Below are 12,657 nucleotides of genomic sequence, written 5' to 3'. Positions count from 1 at the left end.
CACAGAAACGCGTTTTCAATGGCATCTCTCTCTCTCTTGTTACAAAAGACACAGCTATAGGTCTGAATGGGGTTTGATGGCTTTGTTTGAGGAGAGAGGCAGCACCAGAAAAATCTATATATAAAGTTGTTGCTTTTAAAAATACAAGCATGAAATTTGTACTTTTAACAACAACAACAACAACAACAAAAACCCCACCACCACCAACAAAAAGCCCACCCTTGCCTTGCCTGCACACTTTCTAAAGCAGCAGAGCATTGCGCTGTGAACAGAACTGGAAGCCAGATGTAAGCACGGCTTCTGGATGTCCTCTGCTGTGGTGTGGTCGTGGTAACACAAACAGACCTACTGCTTTTCTCCTTTTGTTTTCTCACCTGATCGCATCAGTCTTGCCTGTGAGACCCACTAACCCAGCAGCATCCCCCTGTCCTGTCAGGTCGACATGCCCCTCCCCCTTTACCTTCTCAGCATCCTGCTCGAACAGCCGCAGCTGGAAGCACTGGTCCAGCTTCAGTTTCCTCACGTGCCACATCTGGTGCAGGTGCTGCCGGGTGGAGTGCAGCCTGTCTAGCATGGTGGACACCTTGGGCAGGAGGTTCTGCAGGTCTGCGTTGCCCGAGCCTGAGTTCTTTTTGGGGAAACTGTCACTGCTCTGTATCCGCTGAAGCAGCTTCTGCCCTTCTAAGTCCAAGTCCTCTATGGGGGCCTTGATCACCTTCTTCTTCAACTGGGAGTGCTCGTCGATCATGTTCCGAGCCCCCTCTAGGTCCTGAGGCAACTCCTTTTTGGCGAGAACATCCTGAAGTTCCTCTAGCCGTGACAGCATATGGGCTGCATTGCTAATGTACTCCTCGAAAGCTACTCGGATTTCTATCCACTCCTCATGGTTGTATTCCAGGCAGCCGTCAAACTCGGGAGTTAGCTGGGAAGGATCAACTACTTTGGTAAGGCCTTCTAAGGAGACCATATTTGTCTTCAGGAGGAAAAAAAATACGTATGAGAAGATGAACCAGTTTTATGTGATCATATCATCCTGTAACTTACAGTGGTCGCACAGAGGTCCCCAAGTGAAAAGGAATCTGCTTATAGAAGACCCAGTCTCTGTCTGGATCTGCCTGCCCAGAATGCAGAGGGGAGGCTCATTATCAATGTGATAAAAACTCCATTGAAGTAGACATTAGTGAGAACGCCCAGCAGCATCCAACTGTGATTTCCATAAGCCCCAAATCAACTAGATTCCACTTGAAGAATGGGAAGAACCTAAATGGTAGTCATTAATATCTCAGGCTTCAGATGAGAGCTGTTGAAAGTGATTTCACAGGGTAAAGACACTGGGAATTGCGGCTTCCCTGTGATAACCTGCCACAGTCCTACACAGTTAAAGACACTGGAAATAGCAGTTTCCCTATGATAGCCACCCACACCTGAACAGCTTAACCGTTGTGCATAGCATGTCCTGAATCCCAACTTAACACTAACGAAGCTTCAGGTTATCCCAGCCTAAGCCAGAACTCTCAACTTCACCTGATGTGCAGGTGTGTGTGTGTGTGTGTGTGTGTGTGTGTGTGTGTGTGTGTGTGTGTGTGAAGCACACTGATGCTGACTAGATGCCTCAGGGAAATCATGAGGCTGGGATAATAAGATGCAAACATAATGGAAACTGAGCTGATCTGGAACTGAAAGAAAAACAGACTGTCTACACCACCTCTGCCACTTCTAGCCAGACACAAACCTAGAAGTGACATCTCCATGCTGGATGGTGTAAAAATCAGCACGTGGCAACAGTCTGGAGAGAGTGGCTCAAACCTGCACTGCCTTAGCCTACAGTGTGCTACAGTGGGCTTTTTCTTATCCATCTGCTGAGCCATCAGTAACCTTCATGGAGGCATCCACCCACAGCGAGACTGGCAGCCATGCAGAAACAGCCAGGTCAGGAGCTCGGAGTCAGAGACTAATAAATAACATTAGCAAATACTTGTATGAGTGCAAAACTACTACCTTTTTTTTTTTTTACTTAGAACATGTATAATTAAAATACATTTCACTTTAAATTTTCCATAACAAATACCTAAGAGCCAGTAAATTATCTTTCAAAATTACCACTTATTGTGTATGAGGATAAAAGTATGCTTTATATTTTACTTAAACCACTTCAAAGTAGTTTCAAACTTAAGCTAAAATCAGATTTTAATTCCAGATAGGAAAATTAGCACTATGGGGAGGTATTTTAAAAGCCAAGTCGTACACACAAGGAGACACACTGACAACTACAGCTGATGCTGTTTCACTATGGAATATTATTTACCTTAAAACATGGTTTGTTTCCAATGAAACCTAATACTCAGGCAGAGATGGCAGAGACAGCACGCTCTTCCTTTCTTCCACCAGGGATGGTTAGAATTTATTACAAGAAACTATTCCAGTCCTATTACAGAACAGGGCCTGAGCCAAGAGTCAAGCCGTCTGCAATACTTTCTCCTCTAATCATCCCATTAAACTGACCACATCAAAAGCCTTTGTCAGAACTGTGGTGGCCTAAGGAGAGGCGGCTCTCAGTGGGAAAGAAAATAAATTAGCAGGCTTTGGTTTACTTTTTATAACCATCTGACAGCCATCGTCCAGGCCCAGCTGAATGCAGAACTCTACAGTTCTAAAGGACTCCGTCCACTTTTACAAGTGAAAGACAACATGTACAGTGGCTGGTGAGTCTCACCATTGCCGATGACCAGATAAGCTCACTGCCCCTGCCATTCCCTCATACCCAGGATGAGGCAGCCGCCCGGATCTGCAACCACACAGCCGGTGCTGACAGGGGGAGCTGTTCAAGTGACGGGGACAGACTTCTTCCAAGCTACAGTGGCCCCGCACCCTAATCCCAGAGAACTGAAATCCAAACCGCTGTATCAAAAGCCACCACACCAGGAGAGGGAGCGAGGGCATCTACTTTAAGCAATAACAAACACTTACTACGCACACATAAGGCATGTAGGCCATGCTTGATACTCGGCTTTAAAGACCTGTCATCAGCCCGCTGTGGTGAGGATGCACCAGCTGATTTATCATCAGCCTTGCCTGTGACTTTAGGATGTGGCTACCCAGAGCGAGCCTTACCTCAAATTCAAATTTGGAGCTGCCAAAATTCGTCCTCTGTTTCTGCCAGAAGTTGTCGGGCTTGATTATCAGAGCTATGTGGATGCAGCATGGGAAGGACTCCTGCAGGATCTTCAGCAGCGGCTTGATGGAGTCCCACTTGGAGCCGCGCATGTCCACAATCACTGTGAACCCTCGCTTGCAGACTTCCTCACTGCAGAGCAGGAGAGAGGAGGATGAGTGAGCTAGACGGCTCAGTGGCTGCAGTGCGTACAGTATGAGGACTGGGGCTCACAGCCCCAAGCGCCCACACTCATAACCGGGGTGTGTTAGGGTGGAAAGCACTGGCTGCTCTTCCAGAGAACCCAGGTTCCTTTCCCAGCATTCCTAAGGTAGCTCCCTGCCATTTATGACTCCAGTCCCAAGGGATTTGAGGCCCTCTCCTGGCCTTCGTGATTACTGCATGGGGGAAGGGACAGACGGGCAGGCAAGGCACACAAACAAAAAAAGATGGGTAAAACAAAAACAAACAATCAAAACAAAACAAAACAAAACCCACTGGGTATGGCCTTGCATTCCAGTAACCGGGCACTGTGAGGGGATGAAGACAGCAGGATCCTGGGGCTTGCTGACTGCCAGCCTAGCTCCAAGTTCAGAGACACTCCAGGGAATAAGGGCAAAAGTTGTTAGAGCAGGGCATCTGACATCCTCTGATCTTCTGTGAGCACACCCACACAAGTACATCTACCTGGGCACAAATATGCATGCACTTCCCCAACAGGCATGTTCGAGGTGGATAGTCTGACAGACTGACGGATGGGGATGTGGACAGACAGATGGATGGATGGACGGACAGACCTCTCTCTCTCTCTCTCTCTCTCTCTCTCTCTCTCACACACACACACACACAGATGGGGGACCCCCACCCTCCCTGACACCAGAAGAGACCAGAACCTGACCACAAAGGAATGAGGCAGAACAGTGAATTCAAAGAGAGTTCAGCTTCAAAAGTCCTTAAGATTTTAATTCTTCATAGATATAGTGTTGCATTCTTGCCTTCTCTGTGTTGTTGTTCACTGATGGGACACACACTCGATTAGTAACTATCACAGACAAAGACCCTTGGGAAGTACTAAGAGGATACAAACTCACAGTGTGGCACGCAGAGCCCAAGCTGGGAACAACTTTACTTTCAGGATTTCCAAGGCCACAAGCAAAGACGACAACCCAGTGGCAAGCAGGGTGATGCTGAGCACTTTCCAGAGTCTGGCTGTGGTCCCTTTCCTCTAACCCTGTTCCACCAGGGGGCTCCTGACATCATATAAGCTCTGTGAGGAAAGTCTAGGTGTATATCTGTACTTAGACTACACTCATATCATCATGAAATGTGGTAGCAGGGAACAATCCTGGCTCCTGGCACAAATCCAAATTGTGTTAGGAGTAACATGGTTTTCCTTTCTAAAACCTTGGCAGTTAAACAAACAAAAATGTCAGCTGCAGCCAGGCATGGTGTTCAGTGCCTCCATTCTAGCACAGAGGATGCTGAGGAAGGAGGGTCACAGAAGCCAAGACTGAGCCTGGCTTAGGAAACAAGCAAGCCCCATCTCTAAGGGAAGGCGGGGGGCGGGGGGGGGGGGAAGCACTTGCTCATTTCATTAAATCTCAAACTGGAACAGACAGAGTGACCACGATGCACATCTGCAACAGAGTGCGGTGTGAAGTGTGTCTAAGTGTGAAGTGTCAATAAGTGTGAAGTGTGTCTCAGTTGGCAGGTTGTCTAGCACGCACCACGTGTGAACCCACACTACATAAACTATGTGTGGGAGTGCACGCCTGTAATCTCAACACTTGGGAGAAGTTCAAGGTCATCCTCAACTCTATTCTGTGTTCCAGGCCACCCTGGGCTACCTGGTACTTGGTCTCACAAAAAACAAAACCAGGAAAACAAAAAACTGAGAATCAAGGTATCCTGAGAGAGGAAGAAAACACTACGTTCTTACGTCAAGGCTTTATGGAAATTCAATACTGACTTACAGAGGTAAGGCTCACCTACAATCCATCATTACAAAACAGACTCCAACAGTCTACCTTGGGTAGACGCTGGCACCAGACTATAAGCAGGTAAAGACTGCCTACAAGCCTTGGAAACCTGAGACCTGGAGGAATCTCAGTGAGGCTTGAAGGAGGTCTGCACCTAACATGAACAGCCTGCATTTAAAACTTCTGCCTGTGTAATCCAAACTGAGATAACCCACTCTCACTGGAATCCAAACTGAGATAACCCACTCACGCTGGAAGTCCAGAAAGCCATTGGTTACTGCTAGATGTTGGTGCAATGCAAAAAAAATACATCTAAAGCTAACAGCATTCTCTCTTGCACCAGCTTGGCTCCCCATTCTGTCCTCCGCCCTCCAAACACCTCAATGAATGTTGTTTTCCTCCCTGCCCTGTCTCGTACGATCACTGTAACCAGCTTTCAAAGCTTAACAAATGCAAAGTTCACAGGACAGTGACATGAGTCTACGGAGGTGTGTCACATAAATATTCCAGAAATGTCTGTTGTGGAACTCAACAGAGACCTGGTTCACAGGCACAGGGGCATAGTGGTTAAAGCCCAGTCGAGAAAACAGATGGCCCAACAGTCTTGCTTATCACCTGTCCTAATTAGCTTTAGCTGTCAACTGGACATAGCCTAGAGTCATCTGAGGGAGTCTCCATTGAGGGATTTCCCAGGTCAGATGGCTCATAAGTGTGTCTGTGAGAAACTGTCATAATTGGTGTAGAAGGGCCCAGCATACCCTGGGAGGATGGGTGGGTCTGAGCTGTGTGAGCATGCTGGATGAGCACGAGCCAGAGAGCAAGCCAGCAGGCAGGCAGCATTCTTCCACGGTTCTTGAGCCAGGCTTTTTGCTCTGACTTCCTACCCTGACTTCCAGTGATGGATTATGACCTGGAAGGATAAACTCTTCCTTCCCAAGTTGCTTAGGTCAGGGTGTTTTATTGAGGTAACACAAAGAAAGCTATAACACTATACAAGTGTTAATGACGCTTAGAAAAATGTTATGACTAAGCTGTCACCTCCCTGTGGTGGTTAATCTTGCTAACCTGACTAGACTCAGAGAACTAGTACAGTACACCTTTTGCAGTTTCTGATGGTATTTCCAAAAAAGATCACAGGTGGTGGTGGTGGTTTGGGTGTTCTGACCTAATCAGTGAATTTGTTCCCTGAAGGGTTTTTCATGATGATATTATTCCAAAACGCATCCTTGCTGTATTCTGTCCTGGCCCCTTCCTGTAACCTCTGTCCATTCCCTTCCTGTCCACGATGATTTGAAATGCTCTGCTCAGGCAGCCCTCTCCACTATGACAGACTGCTATCAGGTGAGACTGTGAGTCACACTCAACCCTGGGGCTGAGGAGATGGCTCAGTGGTTAAGAGCACATAGTGTAATACAGAGAGCGCAGGCTCCATTCCTACCACCCACATGCAGCCTCCAGGGATCCACCACCTTCACCTCTGTAGACACCTGCTCTTGCTTGTACACCCCACGTAGACCACATAAAACAACAATAAACAAACAAACAAAAATCCTTTGCTGCCAGATATTTGGCTTCAGCAATGAGAAAGGTACTCACATACATCCCATACAGGTCTCCACTGATTGTGGCTGACAGGTGGCTCCAAGTCTCATACAGTATACAGTTCACACTGCTCCCCACCCTGGGCAGGGCTAGTGCCATCACATGGCTAACACCACAGGAACAGGCATCAGCTCTTTCCTGGCCCCATTTCCCAGGCCTAGGACCCCAGCTCATGGATATTAAGCATTATTAAAATTAGCTTGCAACCTATCTTTCTCCTTCCTAGCATGGTCTTAGGTAGTATGCATATAAAACTGTAAGGCCCCTCTTGTAATAGGCTTAAAAGGAATCCCTTTTAACTCCAGGCTTACCAAGAGGAGCATGCAGAGAACAAACCAGACTGTACTATGCCTGGCCTGTATGGCTTACAGGAGGATTAAACCTTCTGGCCCCACCCGGTAGCTTCCCCACAAAGTGGCAGTCACTGCACATGAACTGAGCTGGGCGTGCAGCCTTCTGCAGCGTCTGTCTTCACATCCAAAGCTAGGCATCCTAGGAAAAGCAATGACCTGCCAGCACCCCAAAGTCCAACTGCTATATGCCACTATCAAAGGGACACATGCCACATGTTCCACATGATGACAGAAACGGATCTTGGGATGATGTGACTTTCTTAACTAGGAAATCTAGTAGCTTTATGAAGAGAGAGAGCCTCACGAGCAGTCTCAAATCAGTGCACTGGTTGTCTTCACACTGCTCATGAGCAACTAGAGTCAGGGAGTCAGGAGAGCTTATCCACTTAGCGACCAGAAAGCATCCTAAAGAAGGTAGAACACCCTAGAACTTAGGAAACACAAGATAAAGTTCAAACGGCAACAGCAAAAGCCACCCAGAGGCTACGTTCACTGCTTTAGGGACCCCACGAGATCACCTGGGAAACACTGCTGTTCCAAACTGTTGAATTTTTGCTCTTTTTCCACTTTTGACTGTGTCTGGCTGTGTCTATGTATGTGGATGCTAAATATACATGTGTACATGTGCACATGTGTGCATGTACCTATCAAAGGCCAGGGGTGATATAGGAATCTTAGAAAACTCTTCTATGCTTATTCATTGAAACAGGGTTTCTCAATCAAATGAAGCGTTCACCGATACTGCTAGTCTCCTTAGTCAGCTTGCTCAGAGAATCCCCATCTCAGCCTTCCGAGGCTGGCATCACAAGCAGGCTACCACACCTACCTGGCATTTGTGCGCCCTGGGAATACAAACTCTTGTTGTCACACTTGCATGGCAATTCTCAAACTGTTGATGATTTCTAAGGCGAGGAAAGAAGTGACCCAAACACCACAGCAGCACAAGTCATATCTGTGCTCACTGGTGGGACTCGTGGCCAGAGAACAAAGTCTGGTGTACTTAGTGACAGCAGGACAAAGAGCAAACAGAAGACAAGGATGGAAGGAAGAGATCCTTGCACCCATCAGCAAACCTCTCCACATAGTCCTACCGTGAATCCCGCACTGCCTGGCCAGGAGCTAGGGGAGGGGAGGGAGGGAGGGAGGGAGGGAGGGAGGGAGGGAGGGAGGGAGGGAGGGAGGGCTACCTTCCCGTCTCAGAAGAATAGTGGTGGGATCGGAGCCTACCCAGAAAGGGAGAGCCAGGTTCATGCCTCTCACAAATGTCGACAAATGATCACACAAATTGTATTACAAGCAAAGTTCCACATCCAAGAAAATGGCCACGCTATTAATTTGCTGATGACATGTATTGATCCCACTGTTCTAGAGTGCTCCCAGGAGGCACTGAGCTTGAAGAATATCAGAAGGGACTCGGGCTGTATCCACCTCTCTCCATCAGGACCACCTTGGAGCTTCTCCATTATCCCTGGGTGGATGCCTCGGTTACTTGTGAATTTACTTTTTAACCAAAGACAAACAAAATGCCATTCCTTGTCACTTGGGACTGGAAATACAAAAGCAAATCACGGTAATGAAATGGAGTGACTACATTCAGGAGATGAAGCACTACAAACACAGTCACGTGCTGATGTGGGTGTCACACAGTACCCAGGGAAAATTACAAATCAAAAAAATCTGATTTAAAAAAAATGGTTAAACTCAGTTATAAGTGTATGGGTGTTTGCTGCACCGTTCTTTCTACTTCTATATATAGGCTCATAATTTTTAACACACAGTTTGAAGGGTGTCAACCAGCTAAGTCACAGTGTAAATGAACAGTTGTATACTACCATGAAAGTAAACCTTTCCACTTGTACCAATGTAGATGTTATAACCAGATAACCAATTATCAGCTGCACATACCTTTGCAATAGCCTAATGATTTTTGAGTCAACTGAAGGAATATCCAATTCAATTCCAGGTGCCAGGCATAGACTCCATGGCCCTGCACACGCTAAGGCCACACGTCTTTTTGAGGTAACCGCAGCCCCAGCCTTGCAGGCTCTGTCAACTGGCCACTGCAGAAACACACTGGCTGTGTCCCAGTGGATATTTTACTGGACAACCTCAAGAATACCCTCAGTAAGTCACACTGTCAAGGACACTGATGACTTCTGTCTACTGCAAGGCTCAGTACAAGAGGGCACAACTACCTACCGTGGTGTCTAAACAGTGCAGGACGGTTGGTCTCACACCACATATTTTGGTGGCCCCATTCCAGGTACCTCAACTTAAATTTTAAAAAATGTAACTCTTTTAAACTTAGTTGTAAGTGTAGGTGTGTGCATGTGGAGACCAGCAGACAGCTGTCTAGTCAGTTCCCTCCTTCCATCATGTAAGTCTCTGGAAGTGACATGGAGTGACATCAGGCTGTTGAGCTTGAGGACAGTCAGCTCTACCTGTAGAGCTATCTCGATGGTGGCTCTATTTACCTCACACCCCTTGCACTGATCTCAACAGCAGGAGTCACTTTTCTCAAGCCTAACAGAAGCAACTGAAGCAGGGATGGAGAGCTTTCCTCTTGGCCTGTGGCAGCAGGATCAAGAAGGGGCTGGGTGCGCTGTGGACCACCAGGAAGCAGAGAGAGGAGAATTGTTCTGTGAGGGCGACTTCCTCCTGAGTCTCTCTGCTGGATGCTTTGTTCCCATCTTACACTGCCTCGGCTCCTCACAGCTCCTCACTCAGACTCTCTGGGAAATAAAAAACTGATTGCCCACGGTTTTGGTCAACATCCATACCGAAACCCTGTCACTAATCTCTCAGATTTAACAGCGTCTCCAAACTGGTAAGATAGTATGGGCCGCCTGATAAAGATGTTGAATGTCTCACAAACTTCACGCTACACATCAAAAGAATACTTGGAATGCACGGAAGCTCAGTGTAAGAAAGATACATGCAGGTTGTCAAAAAGAACAAGTTTCTGATAATCTGGGGTGGTGGAGCTTGCTGTAAGACTCACTGAAGACCTCCTCCTACATTCCAACTCGGCAGTGTAAGATCCTAAAATCCCAGCTAAATGAGCATCCAAGGTCCACCAGCAACACTCAACGTTCTGCAATCATGAAGGCCTGCCTTCTGGTTCCTGAGCCAGAGTGTTTTGAACAATCAGACGATGGTTATAAAAGTGGCAATAAAAATAAAGATCGTGATCTTAATTTTATGTTTGATCTCTCTTTGGAACTAGACCTATGGTTTAGCTGTCTTCTAGACAGAGAACTTCAGAAAACATTGGCAAGGCAGTCACACAGAGCTTACCTGGGAATGCAGGCTAAATAGGAAATGAGCCTCCTGAGGTCCTCCTGCCGTATTCTGTCATGATTGCTGCGGGCTGGAAATGTTAAAATGGGACCTCCACGCTTATCTCTACCACCTACAAAATAAACGTTGGGAACAAACTTAGGTGGGGCAAGATCAGACAGACAGAACGCTCTACATGCCCTTCCAAGTCCAACATCTCCATCCATCCATTCAGGCAGAACTGTGGCTAACCCTACCACACAGTCAGGAAGGAAGTACAAAACCTAGCGCCTCTGTCATCGTTGCGCATCTCATGCTCTCCCGGGACTCGGGAAATGTCTGGGTTTTAAGCGGTGACTGGAGGATGTCACAAATGATATGCTTCTGTTTCTTCTAATGTACAAGAAGAAATGCTTTTCTTTAAGGGTTGGAGAGATGAGGACTCTGGTATGCTAATACACGTGCTTTACTGACCTTAACAAGCCTTTCTCCCTTGCTCTCACTCTCTAACTCCCCTCTCTCTTCCTCCCATTTCTCTAACTCCCTTACACTCCCCTGCTCAGGGAGCTATACAGAAGAGGAGGCAGCAAGACTGTGAGAGCCAAAGGTGGGAGACTCCAAGGCAACAGCATCCTCCACACAGAGCAGAGGCACTGACACTGTGGCAGCACATTGTAAGACCTGCACAGGAGCCGGGCGTGGTGGCGCACGCCTTTAATCCCAGCACTCGGGAGGCAGAGGCAGGCGGATTTCCGAGTTCGAGGCCAGCCTGGTCTACAAAGTGAGTTCCAGGACAGCCAGGGCTACACAGAGAAACCCTGTCTCGAAAAACCAAAAAAAAAAAAAAAAAAAAAAAAAGACCTGCACAGGATCAACCTAGTCAGTGTCCCAACACTGAGAGGGCAAAGTGGACATTAGGTCCCACACCTAACCAAGAAGCTACTGCAACTGATACCCTTTGTTTGGCAAATGAAAACTCTGTTTTTCCCAACGGAGTCTCACTGGGCATATGACCTACAAGCTTCCTGCCCAGTAGTAGGTGCCCAACACAAACTAAGTGTTTGCTTTTTTGTGGACTTTCTGTTTTGTTTTGCATCGTTTGGGTTTTGGGTGGAGGGGAGTCTTAATTGGTCTTTTGCTTATTCATTTTGATTTTTGTTTTTATAGGTTTGGGGTTCTTTTATTTATTTAGAAAGAGAAAAAACAATTGGGGGGTAGGAAGGTGGAGAGGATCTGGGAAGAACTGGAGGAGAAAAGCATGATCAAAATACATTCAAATAGAAAAAGAACAAACACAGGTGAGCGAGAAATTGGACAGGAAAGCCAGGTCGGTTTAAGGGTCAGAGAAAAGTTCCATAAGGAACACGGGGAAAACAGAAAATTTGACCTGGACAGGATGGCAGGAAGGTTTCTCCTGGAATCAGTGTAGCCTGGCTGGACATGGAGGTGAAACTGTCACCCTTTTTTTTTTTTAAATTATATCCAACCAGCATAGAAAAGCATAAGAAGAGAATTCAGCATTCCCAAGTGGATCCTTCATTGAGTTCTACAACTCTGAGAATTTCTCTCAGATCTCAGACTTCAAGCCAGGGAACTCTATTTATTTTCTCTGCACCAACAAAACATTATCAGAGGGAATATTAATGTTTCTTTTACAGTGTCCTAGATTGACTTTGCATTCATTCTAATCAGTAATGAGACTTGATGGAGACTGAATACGTAAGCTGATCCATATGTACTGTTCAGCCACATAACTTATTTACAACATCAATTCAATGGGAGCAACCCTGAACCACGAGCACCAAATCACATGGTGCTACAGTGTGGCTGCACAGGCCACACGCCTGCTACACTGTGGGCTCCACTGCCTGCTACACTGTGGGCTGCACTGCCTGCTACACCGTGGGCTGCACAGGCCACACGCCTGCTACACTGTGGGCTGCACTGCCTGCTACACTGTGGGCTGCACTGCCTGCTACACTGTGGGCTGCTACAGTGTGGCTGCATGCCTGCTACACTGTGGGCTGCTACAGTGTGGCTGCATGCCTGCTACAGTGTGGGCTGCACTGCCTGCTACAGTGTGGGCTGCAGTGCCTGCTACACTGTGGGCTGCTACAGTGAAGCTCCATGGGCTGTACTCCACATGTTCTAAAGGCATCTTCACAATGAGCCTGACAAGTGCCTCAGCCTCAGGGGAAGCTTCAAGGGTTGAAATGAATACAAAGGACCACGGAGTGTGGCCTGAGGTGGACCACAAACAAGAACACTCTTTCATACCAGTGCTTGGGCTGTC

General features: G+C 47.2%; 1 protein-coding gene across 3 annotated transcripts in view; it reads right to left on the bottom strand.

Annotated features, from left to right (window-relative positions):
• Positions 1-12,657, bottom strand: part of Trio (trio Rho guanine nucleotide exchange factor) — a 286,800-nt gene that overhangs the window by 167,422 nt on the left and 106,721 nt on the right. For all 3 annotated transcript variants that reach the window (XM_029469546.2, XM_029469548.2, XM_021182742.3), the window contains exons 3-5: positions 10,383-10,497; positions 3,112-3,304; positions 461-973 (exon numbers count right to left, since the gene is read on the bottom strand). In XM_029469546.2, coding sequence (XP_029325406.1) covers positions 461-973; positions 3,112-3,304; positions 10,383-10,497 — 821 coding nt within the window. The remainder of the gene's footprint in view (positions 1-460; positions 974-3,111; positions 3,305-10,382; positions 10,498-12,657) is intronic.

This window comes from Mus caroli, unplaced genomic scaffold (assembly GCF_978045245.1).
Source record: "Mus caroli unplaced genomic scaffold, Mus_caroli_1 scaffold_16, whole genome shotgun sequence".
NCBI lineage: Eukaryota > Metazoa > Chordata > Mammalia > Rodentia > Muridae > Mus > Mus caroli.
Note: the sequence above shows the minus strand (reverse complement) of the source record. Positions and strands in the feature narration are given on the sequence as shown.